At 38.4% G+C, this 20,936-nt stretch overlaps 1 protein-coding gene across 2 annotated transcripts in view; it reads right to left on the bottom strand.

The window, feature by feature from the left end:
- Positions 1 to 408: 408 nt before the first annotated feature.
- Positions 409 to 20,936, bottom strand: part of LOC108441877 — a 33,815-nt gene continuing 13,287 nt past the window's right edge. Inside the window, exons 3-9 of one of the 2 annotated variants that reach the window (XM_017721626.2) lie at positions 13,454 to 13,520; positions 12,353 to 12,670; positions 7,201 to 7,506; positions 5,590 to 5,715; positions 5,001 to 5,033; positions 3,040 to 3,104; positions 409 to 2,842 (exon numbers count right to left, since the gene is read on the bottom strand). In XM_017721626.2, coding sequence (XP_017577115.1) covers positions 2,831 to 2,842; positions 3,040 to 3,104; positions 5,001 to 5,033; positions 5,590 to 5,715; positions 7,201 to 7,506; positions 12,353 to 12,670; positions 13,454 to 13,517 — 924 coding nt within the window. In that variant the 5' untranslated portion in view covers positions 13,518 to 13,520 and the 3' untranslated portion in view covers positions 409 to 2,830. The remainder of the gene's footprint in view (positions 2,843 to 3,039; positions 3,105 to 5,000; positions 5,034 to 5,589; positions 5,716 to 7,200; positions 7,507 to 12,352; positions 12,671 to 13,453; positions 13,521 to 20,936) is intronic. The other variant, XM_017721627.2, reaches the window with a different exon arrangement.

Below are 20,936 nucleotides of genomic sequence, written 5' to 3'. Positions count from 1 at the left end.
AACATATATTAAATATTAGATAAATTACCTAGATGTATAAAAACTTCTTGCAATTTATATAATCTCCTCAGAAATATCTGAGAAATGAACGGTTTGTATTAAATGTCGATTTCATCTGGAAATTAACTATAGTCCAATATTTGCATCTCTCATGAAAAGGTTATCAAATCTGTGATTCTTTAGGATTTAGATTCTTCTTCTTCCCACAGCAGTTAAACTCAGATTTTTCAAAATTCCTCCATAACTGAGTGTGTGAGGTGTAATCAGACTGATTCCGAGTGATTTGGTGTGAAATGGTTCAGATGTCTTTACAGTGGTGGTGATAGAAACCAGGGGTCGCCATGACTACAACACAAATATAGACGTTTTATTTACTGAAATGGTATTAAAAACACAGCACACGAGGAGTTTCATATAAAGTGTATTTATTTACATTAGACTGTTACAGTAATTCGGTACCAAAACCACGGTATAAAAAACCACAACAATATAAGAAAATAGTCAGGTTCTCTTTGAAAAACAGGGCAGAACCTTCAAAGTAGTTTATTAAAGGGCCCATACGTTACATTTCCTTGCAGTTTATTTCTTCTCCCTGAGTTCCACCTATTATGATTACGTGGTCCTATGCACCAAAATAGTCATCACTCATTTTTCAACTTCGATTAATCCCTTAGAATCTAACAGGCTCTCTTCCACGATATGGACCCTGTAATGTGTGGGTCTCTTTACTGGCTAAATAACAGCACTGGTAGGTTTTGGTGTTAAAGATTCAGATTGTTGTGAACCAGAAGAGACAGTTAAATATAAAATGCTGTGGATAAACCTAGTAAGCACAACAGTTTCATTTTGATGTACTGACAACCACAAGAGCTTCATTTGTGTTTGTTTAGTGCTTAAATACTATTTTATGGACTCCAGTGCCAAGAAAGTTAATAAAAGGCCAGAGTAAATCATTTCCAATAGTAAATCTCTTTTCACACTGAATTTTAGTCCAAGATTAGATGTAATCCTCGAAAAGGAAACTACCACTTAATGTTTATATTCAACACATTTCATTTTTTTGCATAATTAAGTGGTTGAGATGTGAACACTGTGAGTCATTCAGAGTGGTTTGGTGTGAAATGCACATTGAATTCACATTGATTTACAACAACTTTTTGGCCTAAAATGTATTATTTAAAATTTCATGGTGGAAGGAAACATGTAGTGCGCTGTGAGGCAAAATAATGATCAAAGCAACTTATTATGTCAGATTTTCCACTATTTTCCCTTCATCAACATTCAATATAAATCTCAGAAGACATGTGTAGGTTCTTCTGGATACTAAGTAAAATGTCTATATGTGTGTTGTAGTCATGGTGACCCCTGGTTTCTATCACCACCACTGTTAAGAAATCTGAACCATTTCACACCAAACCGCTCAGAATTCCTCTGATTACACCTCACAACACTGAACTACACAGAAAATGCAAACGTTTTAGCAAATTCCCTTTCAAGCCTAGGCCAAAAACCATTTGCTGGAGTGGAATTAATGTTCTTTGGTACTTAAAAGCACTTTCAATTTGAAGTGAGCTATAAAGAAAGGTGCTACATAAACGACGCAGGAGTGTATTAGTTGCGTTGGATTATACATCATATACCAACAGTTTAATAGTCATTTTTCAGATTACACTACAGTCCATGTAATGCAGTAAGTCCCCGCACTCTAAGCAGAAACAAAAAGCATATATAAAAAATAACAATATAAAGTTTTGAGTTGACCCCTTTTCCCACGTTCAGCGGTTATGTTTATTATTTTCACACTCACTTCATACGCTATACGTATTTATTAAGGCTCCAGTGAAAAGCAAAAGTATATTTCAATATATCTGACTATTCAGATGCCTTCAGCCCGATGACTGCTGTGATAGGCTCCAGCACCCCCCCCCCGCGACCCTAACGGAGAAGCGGCTTAGAAAATGGATGGATGGATGGATGGATGGATGGATGACTATTCAGATCAGCAGTAAGCATCCGATTGAAAAGGAAGTGTGATTAAAGTGCAGTAGGGGGCAGCAGCGAGAAGGAAGTCTCAGACACTAAGCTCGTTAGTGTCTGACGTTCCGCCCTTTAGACCTCAGTTATTGACAAAAATATGTGCGCTTCTGCAAAGACGCACACAATTCTTCACTCCCCTCCATCTGTTTCCATGTGATAACAAAATTCTTCTCTCCTTGCCTCCTCAGAAACATCTCCGGAAAAAAAAAAGAATCATTTGTACATAATGGCTGTTTTACACAGAGCTGTTAACACACACAGTACAGTCACATGTTTGCATCAGCTGATAAAAGGGATTTCATCAAATCTGTGAAACATACATGTGAGTTGTTCCTTTAAAGAAAGATATGTTTGGTTACTGCAGAAGTGAGGAAGTGATTTTAAGAAAGAAGAAGTTCAATCTCAGGAACAGAGAACTAGAAGTGTTTCATCATCATCATCAAAAAAAAAAAAACCTTCACCATTTGACTGCCCAGTGTTGTTATGTTAGAATACTCTCTCTTCAGTGTAATTAATATAATAATTAATATAATAAAAAATAAAAAAATAACAGAAATCTGGTTTCTAATAGAGAAAACTATAACTTGGTTTATAACAGAAGCCAATGGGAATTTCATTCAGCACCTGAACAGTCACTTCTATTACAAGTTTGTTAAGAATCAGTACAGAAGTAGATAAAAGTGTATGCTACTGACACAACAGAGAGATTAAGTTGGAAAAATGCAGGACTTCTCCACAAAGTCCTCAGTATGGTACTGAATGTGTGTCTTCATTTCAGCATCTCCATTTGGCTTCAGCGGATGATCTGCAACAAAGACAACAAAGCAAATGGTTCAAACTTTCTCTGGCATGGATGGGTGAAGAAACATAAAGGCCAGAAAGGCCCAGGTTAGAAGATGGTATCTTAAAGGCAACTACAGGAACAGAACCATCAGATAAAGCATGTGAGAACCTGTGCAGATAAAAGCCTTTATGCTTAACAGGAGCATGAAGACTACCTACTTCATCAGCATCAATATCAGCATCAGCATCAGCCCCAGCCTGTCTGGTAATTCCAGGAAAGTCCCCTAAAGAAAAAAACATTTTGTTTCTTTTTTAGTTTTAGGAAAACTTTCCATATTTAATGCATAAATCATCACAAAAAACATGCAGGTCTTAAATTTAAACCAGGTCATTGAAACTTTCCCGTGGATGCAGAAATGTTTTCACTTTCGGTTCTATCTATGAAGCTGGAAAGTCCAGAGGGAAAGTGGACAAGTGTTGGTTAAAGGAAGAGGATAGCATAAACAAAGGATAGAGAAAGTGGGTTTTAGATAGTGTGCTTTGTTTTGAGACTTTGGCAGGCCACCCTCATCCCAAACACGTCGTCATGCGCAAAAGTTTGAAAACCCCTGGCAAAGTTCCATGCTGCTGTTGATTTGAACTTACAAACTCATAATGTGGCATGTTTCTGCTCATTTTAATACACAATGTCTATTAATTTGCCCAGTTTAACATAAAATAACACATAAATATTTAAAATGCTATATAGCCTTTTCCCAGCCCCCTCCCGGAAGTTAAATTCAGTAAATAAACAGCAGTGTGCAGAAGTGTTCCTGTAGAGGATGCTTTCACTTTGCACTGAGAAAACCAACACGAACACATACACTGACAAAAAAGTGGATCCCCCCCCCAAACAATGTAAATGTGCTCTCAAAATATGTATTTTATATGATCTTTAATAGTATGATCTACATTTAATATGATCTACATTCACTTTCCAAAAGGAAAAGTGCACATTCATTCCTTTCTATATCCTTTTCATATAAACAATAAGATGAAAAAGCTTGGAGTCCAGAGAGAACATTTAAAAACTTTTAAAAACTATTTATGTGCCTTAACTCCACATTTCTGGGCACAAAATGTTTTTTTGGGTGCCGTTTGTACCCAAATAAGTACATTGTAGTCCCTTATTTCCAGTGTCATTGAAATGAAGCATCACTAGCACCAAAAGCTATTTGAGTGCTAACAGTGCCCCCTGCTGGAGAATCTCCAGCCTGGTAAACATGAGCAAGTGACCCATTAGGGTAAAATGAAAGAGCACTTTGAGAGAAATGCACATATACAGTTGTATCCAAGTGTCAAATTCCATTTTTCTGTTAATTTTCCAAATAAAAATATAAATAAGTTAACATATCTTTTATAGAGAACATACCACTGCATATTTTAACACACAACTGCTTTTATTCGCTAAAATTGAACATTTTATATTTAATTTCATTGAAAAAAATAGCCGTGGTCACATTTTGGCACTTATATGGCACTGGAGCATTTTAGATCTGTTTTCTTTTAGCAAATAAATAGAAGTTTGTACATTTGAGTTTGTAGAGGATGTGTTCACTAAATTTCACTTCAAATCAGCAACTTTTGCATATAACTGTAAATGTGTCCCATCAGGCTCTGTCTCTTACTGTAAAGGAGGATAAGCAGAATGTGCTTTATCATCATGCAAACTCAGCACTAATCACTGCTGATGCATCAAGAAGGCAAATCATGATCAACTTCTTAATGACACAACTGAGTAGCCTCGGCAGCCCTACTTCAGTCTATCAGTTCCTCTAGAAAGTGGACAGAGTTGTTTTTTGTGCTGTTTAGTGCTGGTTTCGGTTCTTTCAGTGGTGCTACAGAGTCGGTGAGAAAGTTCATGTAATTAGAAGGCCATAATAAATGGTTCTGTATTGACATCCAAACGCCCACAAACCCACTCACTAACCCACACCAGCTCACAATCACAGCTAAAGAACAGCACTAAGACGGTTTACTCCTGAGAGAAGAACACAGAGCATCAGGAACAACAGAGGAGAAGAAACTGGTTTTAAATTAAGATATTAATCAGAAATTCTGAAGCAGTTTAGAAACCAGAAAACCCATAGAGCCCGAAACCAGTTACAGAAACCAAACTAAAATATTTGTAGGGAACATACTCAGAATAGGTTGAGCGGAAGGTCTTCGGGCTTCTGTCAAATAAAATAAATAAATAAATGAAACAAGTTGTGTGAAATTACAGCCCAACCACTAAAACTGAAATTGATATTACCCTGACCGATATGGGTAATATCAGCAATATGATACTGACATAAAACGCCAATCACCAATAATATCAGTGCAGAATAATTTGATGTGGTCAATATTAAATAAACTGCAGTAGTATTTTGAAAGTGTTTACATGCTACATCAAAAAATTGCGTCACGTGCAAAAACACCTGCATTAGCACAGCCCAGTGTCCAAGTTTATATCTGGATCATCTGTTACTCCAGCAGCTGAGTGTGACAGAGCGTCCTCTGAGAACGCCTTGAAGGTTTCTTGCTTTGGCAAGAACTGTGTCAAAGGAAGCCGCGCTGTTGGACATGTATGATTTCAGTCATTCCGGTGAGAATGAGGGCAAAAGTACAGAACTTTCTGTGCTGCAGTATTGCGACACCTCGGCTTGGCTAGTCTGTCTCACACAGTAACTACTTCGCTATTTGAACATCGCGTGACAGTCATTCTTTCTGGGTGCTGCTGATACTTACGCTGAACGTGTCTTCTGCGGTACAGGAGGGCTAACAGGAGTCCCACGATGATGAGGCCAATGACTATCAGGCCAGCAATAACACTGCCCCCAATAAAGCCTGTGTCACCTGACCGATCTTCATCACCTGAAAACAGGAAAAATGAATAACCAACTTAATTCTGTGCCAGAGTTAGAGAGTGATCTTCAGACACTGTGCAATAACCTTGATCTTCAGCAGCAGGTTTAGGTGGCGTGGAATACAAACATCAGTGTTTGGTATTTAAAGGAGCCAAAGATCTAATTTACCCAACTTTCCTCCTTATCATAAACACAGTCAACATACCAGAACATGTTTGGAGGCTAATGCAGCTGTAAGCAACGCCAGCTTGGAATTACTATTGTGCAATCACTAAATAGTCACACATGCACCTCAGTCTGTGTCGAATTGTTAAAGGGGCACTACAGCCAAAATGAAAATGGAACCCCTGCTTCATCGGTTTTGAACATTAGGGTTATTAGAGATGAACATTGGGTTTATTATTGCAAAAACTATTTAAAAAGCTATAATGTCCACTGTAAAACAAACTAAAATAGACCATTTCTGTGTTCTCAGCTTAAGCATCATCATAAAACAAAAAACTAAATCAAAAACTGAAACTGATAATAATAAAACTGAACTATGACGATCACATTTCAGAAAATAAAAGTAAAACAAAAAAACTATTAATACACTCACGAGACTTACTGAGGCTAAACTGAAATCAAAACCAAAATTATAACTGGACGCATTGTGCCTTCCACCCGATGACCGCTGGGATAGGCTCCAGCAAACAACCAACACCCCCCGCGACCCTGAGGGTGAAGCAGCTTAGAAAATGGATGGATGGACACATTGTTGTGGACTGAGGCACCTTATTTTCACTTGTTTTCAATGGAAGAGGCGCTTTATACACTGTTTTTGCACGCTGGCTGCCTTTTCGTGCCCTGCGTGGCTGTGTTTTGTTCAGCTGGGAGCGGTTAAGCATCCTATGCCATTTTTTTCTGTGCTAACAAATCAGTGTAATGTTAAGGTGGCCTTTACAGCAGTAATGCTGGAGAAATCAGTGGCTGCAGTGTTCAGGTCTAAAACAGGACAAACAAAAAACAGCCTTTTTTAAGTTTAGCTTGATTTTGCTAACAGCAGATAAATGTAAGACTTTTCGCCTGTACATTCTGAAACGACAGCTTGCTGAATGAACACCTTTAGAGTCAGAGACATGCTTTTCCTGTTTCCTTACCATATCAAAATCTCTGCTAGCTAACACTGTAAGTAGGTTTGTTGGGTCAGCCTGAATTTTGATGTGTTGAGTTCACATCCTGTTTAGGATGAAATCCTACATCAGTACCTGAAATGCTTCATCAATAATCTACAAGCTCTGCCCACAAACATGTTCTTTCATAGCTACTGTTAAGCTTCACAGAACGACTGTTCTACAGTTTCTTATTAGGTTGAATGAATAACAGGTTCTACGTGTAAGTATTTTGATAGAAACTAATAAGAAGAGGTGAGGTCAACTCGCTCAGCACCACCTTTTTATCTTCACGCTTCACATTACATTCCTGCTAGAACTTCTAGAAAGAAATCAGTTACCTGTATGACTCTGATGGGACGTGGTCTCTCCATCTTTGACGAATTTGCTGTTGAGAACGACACACTTGAAAGGTGCCCAGCTTGAGTTGATCTTAGCGAAGGTCAGTTTGCTGGACAGATGTAGCAGTTGGTCCTCTCTCTCTGTGATCTCTAGTGTGGCGTTCATCGTCCAGTTGGTGTTGGTGCTGTCAAACCACTGAATGGTTCCTGCTGGATAGCCACCACTAGCGATGCAGTTAAGTTCAGCAGGGCTGCCCTCTTCAATCTTTTCTGGCCATGTGCTGACGGATGGTGGGTTGTACTTGGCTAAACAAAGAAAAAACATGCAGTTTTGAGTGAGTCCTGTTAAAGGCTGTGTAGCATTTTAACTGGTGTAGTGGTTCTCTGTCATGTTCCTGCATGTTGTAGTGTTCTCTCTGCTCTTATACAGTGGAGGAAATAAGTATTTGATCCCCCACTGATTTTGAAAGTTTGTACTCCGACAAATAATTAAACAGTCTATGATTTTATGGTAGCTTTATTTTAACAGTGAGAGAAGGAATATCAAAAAGAAAATCTAAAAAAATTAAATAATATTTAACTAAAAATAATTTGCATTTCATTGAGGGAAATAAGTATTTGATCCCCTAAAAATCATGACTAATGTTGGCTCCCACAGCCCACTGACACACCCTAATCTCAGTGAAGTCGTTACCTGCATGAGAGACATCTGTCCCAAATTGTCACCTGTATAAAAGGCCACCTGCCAACAGACTCGGTGACACTCAAACATCTCCACCATGGGCAGGACTAAAGAGCTGTCTAAAGATGTCAGGGACAAAATTGTTGACCCACACAAGGCTGGAATGGGCTACAAAGCCATAAGAAGCTGGATGAGAAGGTGACAACTGTTGGTGCAATTATTCGGAAGTGGAAGAAGTACAACATTACTGTCAGTCGACCTCGGCCTGGAGCTCCATGCAAGATATCACCTTGTGGAGTCTCATTGATCATGAGAAAGGTTAAAAATCAGCCAAGAACTACACAGGAGGAGCTGGTTAATGATCTCAAGGCGGCTGGGACCACAGTCTCCAAAAAAACCATTAGTAATACACTGAGACGTAATGGTTTAAAATCCTGCAGTGCACGCAAGGTTCCTCTGCTCAAGAAGGCTCATGTCCAGGCTGGGAGAAGGTGCTGTGGTCAGATGAGACCAAAATTGAGCTCTTTGGCCTCAACTCAACTCGATGTGTTTGGAGGAAGAAAAATACAGAATATGACCCTAAGACCACCATCCCCACCGTCAAGCATGGTGGTGGATGTATTATGTTTTGGGGTGTTTTTCTTCTAAGGGCACAGGCCAACTTCACCGCATCGACAGGAAGATGAACGGGGCCATGTATCGCAAAATCCAGGGTGACAACCTCCTTGCCTCCGCCAGGGCACTGAAAATGGGTCGTGGATGGGTCTTCCAGCACGACAACGACCCAAAACATACAGCCAAGGAAACAAAGGGGTGGCTCCATAAGAAGCATATCAAGGTCATGGAATGGCCTAGCCAGTCTCCTGACCTCAATCCCATAGAAAATGTATGGAGAGAGCTGAAGCTTGGCGTTTCCAAAAGCATGGCTAAAAACCTTAAGGATTTGGAGATGATCTGCAGAGAGGAGTGGGCCAAATTACTCCTGACGTGTGTGCAAACCTTATAACAAACTACAAGAACCGTCTGACTGCTGTGCTTGCCAACAAGGGTTGTGCCACCAAGTATTAAATGATGTTTTACTAGGGGGTCAAATACTTATTTCCTTTCATGAAATTCAAATGAATTTTTCTCATTTCATTTAATTTTCTTATTTTTTCTTTTAATATTCTATGTGTCACTGTTAAAATAAAGCTGACATTAAATTATGAGACGTTTCATTTATTTTTTTGTATTAGTCAGTGGGGGATCAAATACTTATTCCTTCACTGAACACCCAGTTCTGCTCAAGAACTGGTCAGTTTAATCTTTACTTGCAGGAACATTGCTCATCCATGTGTCTAAGCCTCTTAGGATTGCATTGCTGTGAGGATTTGGTTTAATTCAGTCACAAGAGCATTAAGTGAGGTGAGGAACTGATGTCGAATGATTAGTGAATCACTCCAACTCATCCAAAAAGTATTGGAGGGAGCTCTGTCACGCCACTAGTCCATCACTAGCACTAGTTAGTTGTCATATGAAGCAGCTCATGGCCCTGCACTTTTTCAGAGAAGGCCTTGATTATTCTAGCAAGACAATGACAAACCACATTCTGCATATATTTCAAAAGCATGGCTCTATAGAAGAGTCTGGGTGCTGAAATGGCCTGCCTGCAGTCCAGACCTGTCACCCACTGATAACATGTGGTGCAGAAATATGGCAAAGGAGACCCTGAACTGTTGAGCAGCTGAAATATTATTTCAAGCAATGTGAAAACATTGAGCTTTCAAAACTAAATGAGTTGGTCTCCTACATTTACATTTACGGCATTTGGCTGACGCTCTTATCCAGAGCCACTTAAAATTTGATCATTTTACACAGGGAGGCCAAGGCGGTGTTAGGAGTCTTGCCCAAGGACTCTTATTGGTATAGTGTAGGGTGTTTGCCCAGGTGGCGATTGAACCCCAGTCTACAGTGTAGAAGGCAGAGGTGTTAACCACTACACTATCCAACCACTGCTCAGCCACTGCCTCCTCAGTTCATAAACCCTTACAGAATGCTGTTAAAAGTAGAGCTGGCATCAAGTTCAAGATGGGCATATGTTTTTCAAAATACAATAAAACTGTCCAGTTTCAACATCTATGGCCTTTGTACTATTTGCAATTAAATAAATGACCTTATTTGCACATCAACTTTTTTGGAAACAGGGTTGTTTTATTATTGAAAGCTGTCAGCTTTATGCCAATACACAGCATGCACTGCACATTAGTTAACCTCTGCCAATACACTGTACTGTTAACATAGCCACTGATGTACAGGCTAATAAACAAGAGATATATCGTCGCTGTCCAATGAAAACCATGTATCTCCATTTTGGAGATTTTTTGTTTTCTACCTCATTTTAGCAAACCAGCTGTCCTTTTCATTTCATGATGAATGGACCTATAGAAATGCTCTAAGTCACTTGGAACAAAATCTCTTTACTTTGACTTACATAGAAAGGTAACAGTATTTTTGCTTTCTCCTCTAAACTTGACATTTTGGAGATACTTGTTTTTCACTGGACAGCAACGATATTCAGCTTTTAGGCTGTAACATTAGAAGTCTGGCTTCCTTCTTTATCAACCAGCTAGCAGCCCCCCAAAAAACGACTGCCCTTAAGTATCTGCTATCCCCTTTCTTTTTTCTTTAATTCCTCTGACCATCAAGATCAGTCATCGGAAGTGTCCTCAGAAGGGGAAGATGCCTAGTTTTTAAACCGGAAAATTCCCTTAGGAATAAAAGTGGTTCTCCTATAGCACTTCCCGAATGAACCCTTCAACCCTAACACCCTTAAGTGAGACATACAGCATTCCTCTGACTCAAACTAGCAGGAATTCAGCGTGAACACACAAAGACATTCTGACTGTAGGAATCACGAGAAGCGTCAACCACTCAAATCCAATTTGAGTCAAATGAAAACAGAAAGTAACTCTGAGGGTCTGAGGGAGGAACTGAGAACACTGTGTTCTCTAACAGCCTACACTACAGCCATAAAGTACACAAATGCTTACTAACCTTCCAAATGAACTTGTGCGTCTGAGCACCAACAGGCCTTCCTGTTCAATAGCCTCATACCCTACAGATATCTGAAGCCATGTTGTTATTCCGCAGTCGTTAGCCACACTCTGGAAATGTTTACATCCCCTGTTTATGAACAGACAGAATAAAACTAATTCCATCTACCTGCTTTCTTTCCGAGTATACAATCACGGCTAGACACTGAAGGACGACCGACTGCCGAGCCCTCCTGCTACCCACTTCAGACCAGCTGCCCACGCCCCAGCTGCCACCACCTGCCTTGGACGAGCTGCCCACCCTACACTGATGTTCTCATAGACTCCTAGTTATTCCTACTACCAATACTACTGCTATTAATATTAGTAATATAATCACTTGTAGGTAGTTTGACCCCTGGTGAGCCTGGTTCCTCCCAAGGTTTCTTCCTCAGTTCTGAGGGAGTTTTTCCTTGCCACTGTTGCCCCTGGTTTGATTTAATTTGATTTGATTTGTCATTTATTAAGTTATTATTATTATTAAGTTATTTTGTTTATATTGATTGGATTGTTTTTTGTTAAATGTATTAGTATCTAGTATTATTATTATTAGTAGTAGTAGTAATAGTATTCGATATGTTTTCATAATCTATTTTATTTTGGGGCTACATTGTAAATTAGGGTCACCCTCAGCGACTGATTGATTGATTGATTGATTGATTGATTGATTGATTGATTGATTAGCATCATTCACCTCAGATTGATTTTAATGATCCAAAATTAAAATGAATGATTCTGTGACAATTTTAATATAAAAACACCTGCAGTCTCCACAGAGGAAGATGCCTTCACTGTAGCCTGAAAACACAGGGCTCCAGCAGAACGGTCATCTTTTCATATTCCCACAGCATCACTATGTGCAAATTTTCACAGCAGTCTGACAGATACTTCTTGTCAATTTACTTTAAAACAATGAGCTGAGGCCCTCAAAGTAAAATAGTCAGATAACTCCATATAATAACCCTCCATATACTTTCACAACGGACTATTTTAGAGAAGTTTAATTGGAAATAAAATGCATTTCAGTTTTAAAGTGCTGATGTTTGTTCTACACTGTGGTCAGTGTTTTGAGCTTTAGGTTGGAAAGCTTGTCTGGATCAAACAACAGAGTATTACAATTAATAAAGTGCATTTGCTCTGATTTATCAGCCTTTTTATACATACAGTCTTATTAAGTTAGTCCCACACATGGGGTGAATTGTAACATTTGCATTTGTTCCACTTTCAGCTGAACTGTTCACAAAAGTTGATGATGTAGGAGGCTTTCGTAAAAATCCTTCATTTTGCTCAAATATTTGTAAAGTTATTTAGAAAAATGAAAGGTTATGCCCCACCCTTCCGCAGCTTATGTGTGATTAAAAAATAAAACATTCCGATGCTGAACAAGGTCAACTCTTACCTGTAACGTTGATCCTGAGTGCTTCTTTTGTAATGCCACGATTGGTTAGAACAGTGTAATCATACTGTCCTTCGTCAGACACAGCAGTGTCGGTGAGCAGTAAAGATGGATCATTTAGAGACGGAGGTTTAAATCGATGATCTCCATTCGCTACACCTTTCTTAAACCAGAACAGTGGATCTCTCTCTCCTCTCTTAGTTACAAACCCTGCAGTAATATTAATCTGATCTGCTTTAAAATTCTTCTTGAAAGAGCAGCAGAGCTTTGTGGTCTGCCCAACAACTCCAACTGCAGTCTGGCATTCCAGCTTCAGCATCTCTGTTTAAACACATCAAAGAAAAGCACAAACACTGTTAAATGTGCCTTGATGACAAAATCAAGAAGAGTAAACCAATCATGAAGAGTTATCATCATTAAGAATTATGTTCTGGAAGTCACCGTGGACACTGAAGGCCAGATGTACTGAGCGTTTAGCACCAGCATCTGACTGAAAGTGCAGCTGATCTGTTGAACTGATCATTTGCAAAATAATGATTGATGCAATCACATCTCTAAGTGCTACTTCCTCTGTCAAAGGGGAATTTCACCAATGTTTTAAAGTTTCTGCATAATTCAGTGTGTGAGATGTACACAGAGTGATTCAGAGTGGTTTGGATTGGTGACTTGGATCAACATAAATCAAGATGAAGATAAATTGTTGACCTAAAACACATTTTTAAAAATCCATTCATTGGTGAGATACATGCAGTGCACTGTGAGGCAAAAACAGCTTATTATTTCAGATTTTCCTCTGTTTTCCCATCATCAATATTCCATATAAAGCTCAGAAGACATGTGTAGGTTCACTGGTGGTGTTGGATAGTAAATAAAATGACTATATTTGTGTTGTGGTCATGTTGACGCCTGGTTCCCATCACCACCACTGTAAAGAAATCTGAACCATTTCACACCAAACTGCTCCGAATCCCTCTGTTTACACCTCACACACTAAATTACACAGAAATTTTGAAACGGGGAAATTCCATTTAATTTCTGGCCCTGTAAGAACTCATTACAGTGAGCTTTAGCAATCAGAGTAAATACTGAGATCTTCTGACTCACCCGTCTGAGTGTTTCCCAGAGAGACAGACATCAGAATGAGCAGCAGAACAGCCTGAACAGCCATGATCTGTAGAAGAGAGAAGAGACAGAAATAACAATAATTGGCATTTTAATATCTCAGAGTGACCATCATTCATCAGAAACTACACCAGAAACCACAGAAGAGCTCTGCAGATCTTGGAAGATCTTTATTAGAAGGTGATGGGAAGGGATGTGGAGACATAATACAGAACAGTTCACTTAACAGATAGAAAGGCATTGTCTCTGTCAGATCAAAATGTCTTGGCTCAGTTTTTAACACCATTTGAACACTTCAGCAGTTCTGTACATCGTGCAACAACTTCATGATGATTGGACCAACAGAAAACTCCTCTGAAAATGTACTACTGCTGACACATGAGGTTTGGTTCCAACACGCAAGCGATATTTATATCACGAAAAGGGACAAGTCAGCCATGTCACATCATATACTCATCAGGAATAGTTTCCCTAAAATCTAAGTTAATTCAGAAATGTAGGTTTTACTCAGAAATGTGGTAACATGGAATTAGAACACAAAAATCCCATAATTACAATACTTAAGAGAGATGTTTTCTGTGCTTAGTCTTCTCAAAGAGGTAGAAAAACTAAAACATGACAGACACTTCATGATTAAACCTGCTCTGTCCGTTTTTCCTTATCAAGACAATATATTTAAATATCTAGTTCACCTTTTATCTGGGATGACTGCACTAATCTCATTGATCAGTCTGAAATCAAATTCACAAATTATTTTGGATTATAAAGCACTTCATGAGAATAAATAACTTTTTTCAGTATGTAACATCTATCATGTCTGTCTGAATTGAACAGGCTGAATTAAAGTGCACTATGTAATTATACAGTAAATACTGACAATGGGACTTTCTTAAGTCAGAGTATGTTATTGTGTTCTGCTCTGAATTCTGGGAACTGATGTCCATTCTTACCAGTGTACTCCATAATTTACAAAGTGAACTATTACAGGATTCCTAAGTAAAATGATATTCACAGAAATGACTATGATTTGGTCTAATTTTAATTATACATCTAGTTTTAGTTTTCTTTCTATACTCTTTAGCTGATGTCTAGTATTACTAGTATGACCTACTGACATTTTAATGATGTAAAATTATGATAACATTACAATAAAATCCCATATAGGCATATTTTTAAACACATTAAAATATATGTACCATATATGTGAGGTTTCAGAATATATGTGATGAATGTATTTAAAAGTGCCATTTTAACTAGTTAAACAGTATAAGCACATACAGTTGTACGAAAAAGTGAAACGACATGTTTTGTTGATTTAGTGAAAATAGGTTAAAGTTAGATTTAATAACTTAAACATTTGTTGGCGAATATTTGTGCCCAATTTCTATGCATTAAACTTCTATTTAGTTTTAAAACTGAACATAATAAATGCCATAATGGCAAAGAAAGAGTAACTGTGTATTAGAATTTGCAGAAGTGTGACTCAATAGAGGATGTAAAACTTGAGAGGATGTAAAATTAACCCTGTTTACACTTGTGTTAACCCCTTACATGACCACGGGCCCACCAATAGGCCCAAACCTTTATTACACAGTTCTATAAACTAACAATAGCTCAGCCAGGTTGCATTGAAGTCCCTGTAGTTACTGAATAATAAGCCGTAGTGTGTAATAGGACTGGGATTTAAGCGGTTAATTTACTTACAAATCAACAAAAAAACAAGGAATTTGACTGAAACTTTAATGACTAACTGCATGTTAAATAAACAAACTAACAAATGAATATATGTATTTGTACAATGTGCAGTTCCATTTATATAGAAAACAAACAAACTTTTAAATGATGTAGATATTTAATTTATGAATGTCATTCATTCAAGTCTTTCAAGATCTCTTATCCAGGTCACTCACTCAGTTTCTGAAGGGAAAGTACCAGGTCACACGTTCAGACCGTTGGGAAATGTTAAGAGAAGCTGGACACACTTTAACTCAGTTTGAGACTCAGTAGGTCAGCGTGCATCACACAACCGAGCCTGAACATCTATCTATCATAAATAGAAAGTCAAAAAAAAAAAAAGCCAGACAAAAATTCTTTTGAAAGTTTACAATACGCCTGCCAGTTCCTGGGAGGAAAACTCATAATCCCAGGAACTTTTTCTGGCCCTGTTCAAATACACACAGTACGCCCTAACAAACGTCAGCTCACAGTTTAACTACGCTAAACATGCAAACCTTGTAATGCAGATTGTGTTTAGAAGTCTGGACATAGTTATCTGCAAGAGCCTTATGGGAATAATTGCTTCATTGCTTTGTCTGGCTGTCATCTGAACGTTTGGGAATGTTTTCTTGGCACACTTTGGGTTCATTAATACCAATAAATCATCACTTGAATGCCATAGTTTGAGGGTTGTTGACCATGTGCATCCCTTCCTGTCCACAATTTACCATCTTCTAATGGCTTCGTCCAACATGATAAGGCACCATGCCACAAAGCAAAAGTCTCTCAAACATGAACATGACAATTGTAACGGGGAGCGAGGAGGCGGACGCATGTGCTGAGATAAGCGAGATATATTAGGGGCAAATCCAGGGTCGTGGTCAAAACAGTCCAGGTTCATAGAGCCAACATGGACAGATTGGGGGACAGACATGACAAAAACCAGAATCAACACAACAAACAGAGACAGAGACATCAAACAAAGACCGGCAATCACAAGGGGCAAACACAGGGCTTAAGTATACAGGGAAAACGAGGGACAGGTGAAAACAACCAGGGGCGGAGTTACAAAACAAGGGGCAGGACTAAACCAAAACAAACGCACATGGAAGACCAAAACAAAGGAGCACATGGACAGGACTGAGAGGGGCCAATCGTGACAACAATCAGTTCTTCAGTGGCCTTTCCAGTCCCCAATCTGAATAGAGGGAACAATAGAGGGAAAAGGGAGGATGGAATAAAAACACATAAAAGCATAAGTCAGCATAAAAACACAGCTGAACATTGAGCACAATCTCAAAAGATTTTTTCCCATGTTCTGTAGAATTCACGTCATGAAGAACTGAGGCTGTTTTGAGAGCAAAGGGAGTCCCTACCCAGTATCAGAGTAGTACTCCTAATAAAGTATTTGGTGAGGCAAATATTTCCATGTTTGTCTGAGATACATGTAAATATTAAAAACTGACACTAATACATATTACTGGCACGCTTCTTAAAAATAAGCTAAAATGAATATCTAACGTAAAGCACATATGCAGTAATGTTTGGGCTTAACCGAATATGTGACCTACATAGTTATATTTTTACACTGTGCTTTGGACACTTCTTTTTTTTTATTTCAAATAAAAAATATTGGCACCCCCCTGTTTGATATTTAGCTAAACTTCCCTGGCAAGAATAACAGCACTGCACTAACAGCCCCTTTCAACACACACCAAAGCTTATCAGTTGGGTTCCAATCTGGAGGCTAAAATGACCATTGCAAAACTCTGATTTTGTGTTCCCACCACTCTGTTCTGTGTTATTATCTTACTGAAAGGACTGCCCACGGCCAAGTTTCAACCTCCTGACAGAGGCAGAAAGAATTAGGCCTGAAATCTCCTGGTATTTAGTGGGACTCATTATGCCACTAATTCTCACAAGAGCCCTGGGAACTTAAATTCACGCAAACTTATTGTTACTTAACAGGTTCAACTTTAAAAGCCTTATTAGTTATAGTTACTTTCTAATTTCCAGTCATTCAAATTCAGGGCTCGGATGTAACAGAATACAAATATTGGAAACACATATTCAGAATACAGAAATTAAGTATCCATATTCTGTCCAACTCATTTTGTAAGGGCAGCATTCGGAACGCAGTTACTTTCTTAGGACAAGACTTTTAGAACATTCACCCACTAAATAAAACATACATCTTCAAAATAAATACCATTGATGCTCATTTATTAAATATTTTAAAATCAGTGCATGGTATGAAGCAAACATGTTCAGAAGAATTGTGAAGAGGACCTCAATTAACCGCTTCTTTATGAACATACAGGTCCTGCTAAAGCCTGAGTAGACTGATAAATCAATGTGATCAGTTATTAATCTCAGTGTTACTGAGCTCTGCTAAAGCCTGAGTAGACTGATAAATCAATGTGATCAGTTATTAATCTCAGTGTTACTGAGCTCTGCTAAAGCCTGAGTAGACTGATAAATCAATGTGATCGGTTATTAATCTCAGTGTTACTGAGCTCTGCTAAAGCCTGAGTAGACTGATAAATCAATGTGATCAGTTATTAATCTCAGTGTTACTGAGCTCTGCTAAAGCCTGATTAGACTGATAAATCAATGTGATCAGTTATTAATCTCAGTGTTACTGAGCTCTGCTAAAGCCTGATTAGACTGATAAATCAATGTGATCAGTTATTAATCTCAGTGTTACTGAGCTCTGCTAAAGCCTGAGTAGACTGATAAATCAATGTGATGGTCAGTTATTAATCTCAGTGTTACTGAGCTCTGCTAAAGCCTGAGTAGACTGATAAATCAATGTGATCAGTTATTAATCTCAGTGTTACTGAGCTCTGCTAAAGCCTGAGTAGACTGATAAATCAATGTGATCAGTTATTAATCTCAGTGTTACTGAGCTCTGCTAAAGCCTGAGTAGACTGATAAATCAATGTGATCGGTTATTAATCTCAGTGTTACTGAGCTCTGCTAAAGCCTGAGTAGACTGATAAATCAATGTGATCGGTTATTAATCTCAGTGGTACTGAGCTCTGCTAAAGCCTGAGTAGACTGATAAATCAATGTGATCGGTTATTAATCTCAGTGTTACTGAGCTCTGCTAAAGCCTGAGTAGACTGATAAATCAATGTGATCAGTTATTAATCTCAGTGTTACTGAGCTCTGCTAAAGCCTGAGTAGACTGATAAATCAATGTGATCAGTTATTAATCTCAGTGTTACTGAGCTCTGCTAAAGCCTGAGTAGACTGATAAATCAATGTGATCAGTTATTAATCTCAGTGTTACTGAGCTCTGCTAAAGCCTGAGTAGACTGATAAATCAATGTGATGGTCAGTTATTAATCTCAGTGTTACTGAGCTCTGCTAAAGCCTGAGTAGACTGATAAATCAATGTGATCAGTTATTAATCTCAGTGTTACTGAGCTCTGCTAAAGCCTGAGTAGACTGATAAATCAATGTGATCAGTTATTAATCTCAGTGTTACTGAGAGCTCTGCTAAAGCCTGAGTAGACTGATAAATCAATGTGATCAGTTATTAATCTCAGTGTTACTGAGCTCTGCTAAAGCCTGAGTAGACTGATAAATCAATGTGATCAGTTATTAATCTCAGTGTTACTGAGCTCTGCTAAAGCCTGAGTAGACTGATAAATCAATGTGATCAGTTATTAATCTCAGTGTTACTGAGCTCTGCTAAAGCCTGAGTAGACTGATAAATCAATGTGATCAGTTATTAATCTCAGTGTCACTGAGCTCTGCTAAAGCCTGAGTAGACTGATAAATCAATGTGATCAGTTATTAATCTCAGTGTTACTGAGCTCTGCTAAAGCCTGAGTAGACTGATAAATCAATGTGATCGGTTATTAATCTCAGCGTTACTGAGCTCTGCTAAAGCCTGAGTAGACTGATAAATCAACGTGATGATCAGTTATTAATCTCAGTGTTACTGAGCTCTGCTAAAGCCTGAGTAGACTGATAAATCAATGTGATCAGTTATTAATCTCAGCGTTACTGAGCTCTGCTAAAGCCTGAGTAGACTGATAAATCAACGTGATGATCAGTTATTAATCTCAGTGTTACTGAGCTCTGCTAAAGCCTGAGTAGACTGATAAATCAATGTGATCGGTTATTAATCTCAGCGTTACTGAGCTCTGCTAAAGCCTGAGTAGACTGATAAATCAACGTGATGATCAGTTATTAATCTCAGTGTTACTGAGCTCTGCTAAAGCCTGAGTAGACTGATAAATCAATGTGATCGGTTATTAATCTCAGCGTTACTGAGCTCTGCTAAAGCCTGAGCAGACTGATAAATCAATGTGATCAGTTATTAATCTCAGTGTTACTGAGCTCTGCTAAAGCCTGAGTAGACTGATAAATCAATGTGATCGGTTATTAATCTCAGCGTTACTGAGCTCTGCTAAAGTCTGAGTAGACTGATAAATCAATGTGATCGGTTATTAATCTCAGCGTTACTGAGCTCCGCTAAAGCCTGAGTAGACTGATAAATCAATGTGATCAGTTATTAATCTCAGTGTTACTGAGCTCTGCTAAAGCCTGAGTAGACTGATAAATCAACGTGATGATCAGTTATTAATCTCAGTGTTACTGAGCTCTGCTAAAGCCTGAGTAGACTGATAAATCAATGTGATCAGTTATTAATCTCAGTGTTACTGAGCTCTGCTAAAGTCTGAGTAGACTGATAAATCAATGTGATCGGTTATTAATCTCAGCGTTACTGAGCTCCGCTAAAGCCTGAGTAGACTGATAAATCAATGTGATCAGTTATTAATCTCAGTGTTACTGAGCTCTGCTAAAGCCTGAGTAGACTGATAAATCAATGTGATCAGTTATTAATCTCAGTGTTACTGAGCTCTGCTAAAGCCTGAGTAGACTGATAAATCAATGTGATCAGTTATTAATCTCAGTGTTACTGAGCTCTGCTAAAGCCTGAGTAGACTGATAAACCAATGTGATCGGTTATTAATCTCAGCGTTACTGAGCTCTGCTAAAGCCTGAGTAGACTGATAAATCAATGTGATCGGTTATTAATCTCAGCGTTACTGAGCTCTGCTAAAGCCTGAGTAGACTGATAAATCAATGTGATCAGTTATTAATCTCAGCGTTACTGAGCTCTGCTAAAGCCTGAGTAGACTGATAAATCAATGTGATCAGTTATTAATCTCAGTGTTACTGAGCTCTGCTAAAGCCTGAGTAGACTGATAAATCAATGTGATCAGTTATTAATCTCAGTGTCACTGAGCTCTGCTAAAGCCTGAGTAGACTGATAAATCAATGTGATCGGTTATTAATCTCAGCGTTACTGAGCTCTGCTAAAGCCTGAGTAGACTGATAAATCAATGTGATCAGTTATTAATCTGAGCGTTACTGAGCTCTGCTAAAGCCTGAGTAGACTGAAGAAACAATGTGATGATCAGTTATTAATCCTGGTGTTGAGCTCTGAGTAGAGAGCTCAGTAACACCAGCCTGGTAGACTGATACATCAATGTGAAGAGTTAGTTATTAATCTCAGTGATAAATGCCTTTGAGAGATCAAACTAATAATCTCCTTAGTAGTGGGCATGTTTGTGATTAATAAGTTCAGCATCAGTGTTGTACTGGATTCCCGCTCTGGGGATTGCAGGAGCAGTAGTGGACTGTGTTGACCAAGAAAAGATACAAGTTAAGAATTTCAGAACTTAATTTAAATGATAAGCAAATCTTTCATGAAACATATTGACTGTAC

This window comes from Pygocentrus nattereri, chromosome 30 (genome assembly GCF_015220715.1).
Source record: "Pygocentrus nattereri isolate fPygNat1 chromosome 30, fPygNat1.pri, whole genome shotgun sequence".
In the NCBI taxonomy this organism is placed as follows: Eukaryota; Metazoa; Chordata; class Actinopteri; order Characiformes; family Serrasalmidae; genus Pygocentrus; species Pygocentrus nattereri.
The sequence above is the reverse complement of the archived record's forward strand: the minus strand, read 5'-3'. Positions and strand labels throughout refer to the sequence as shown.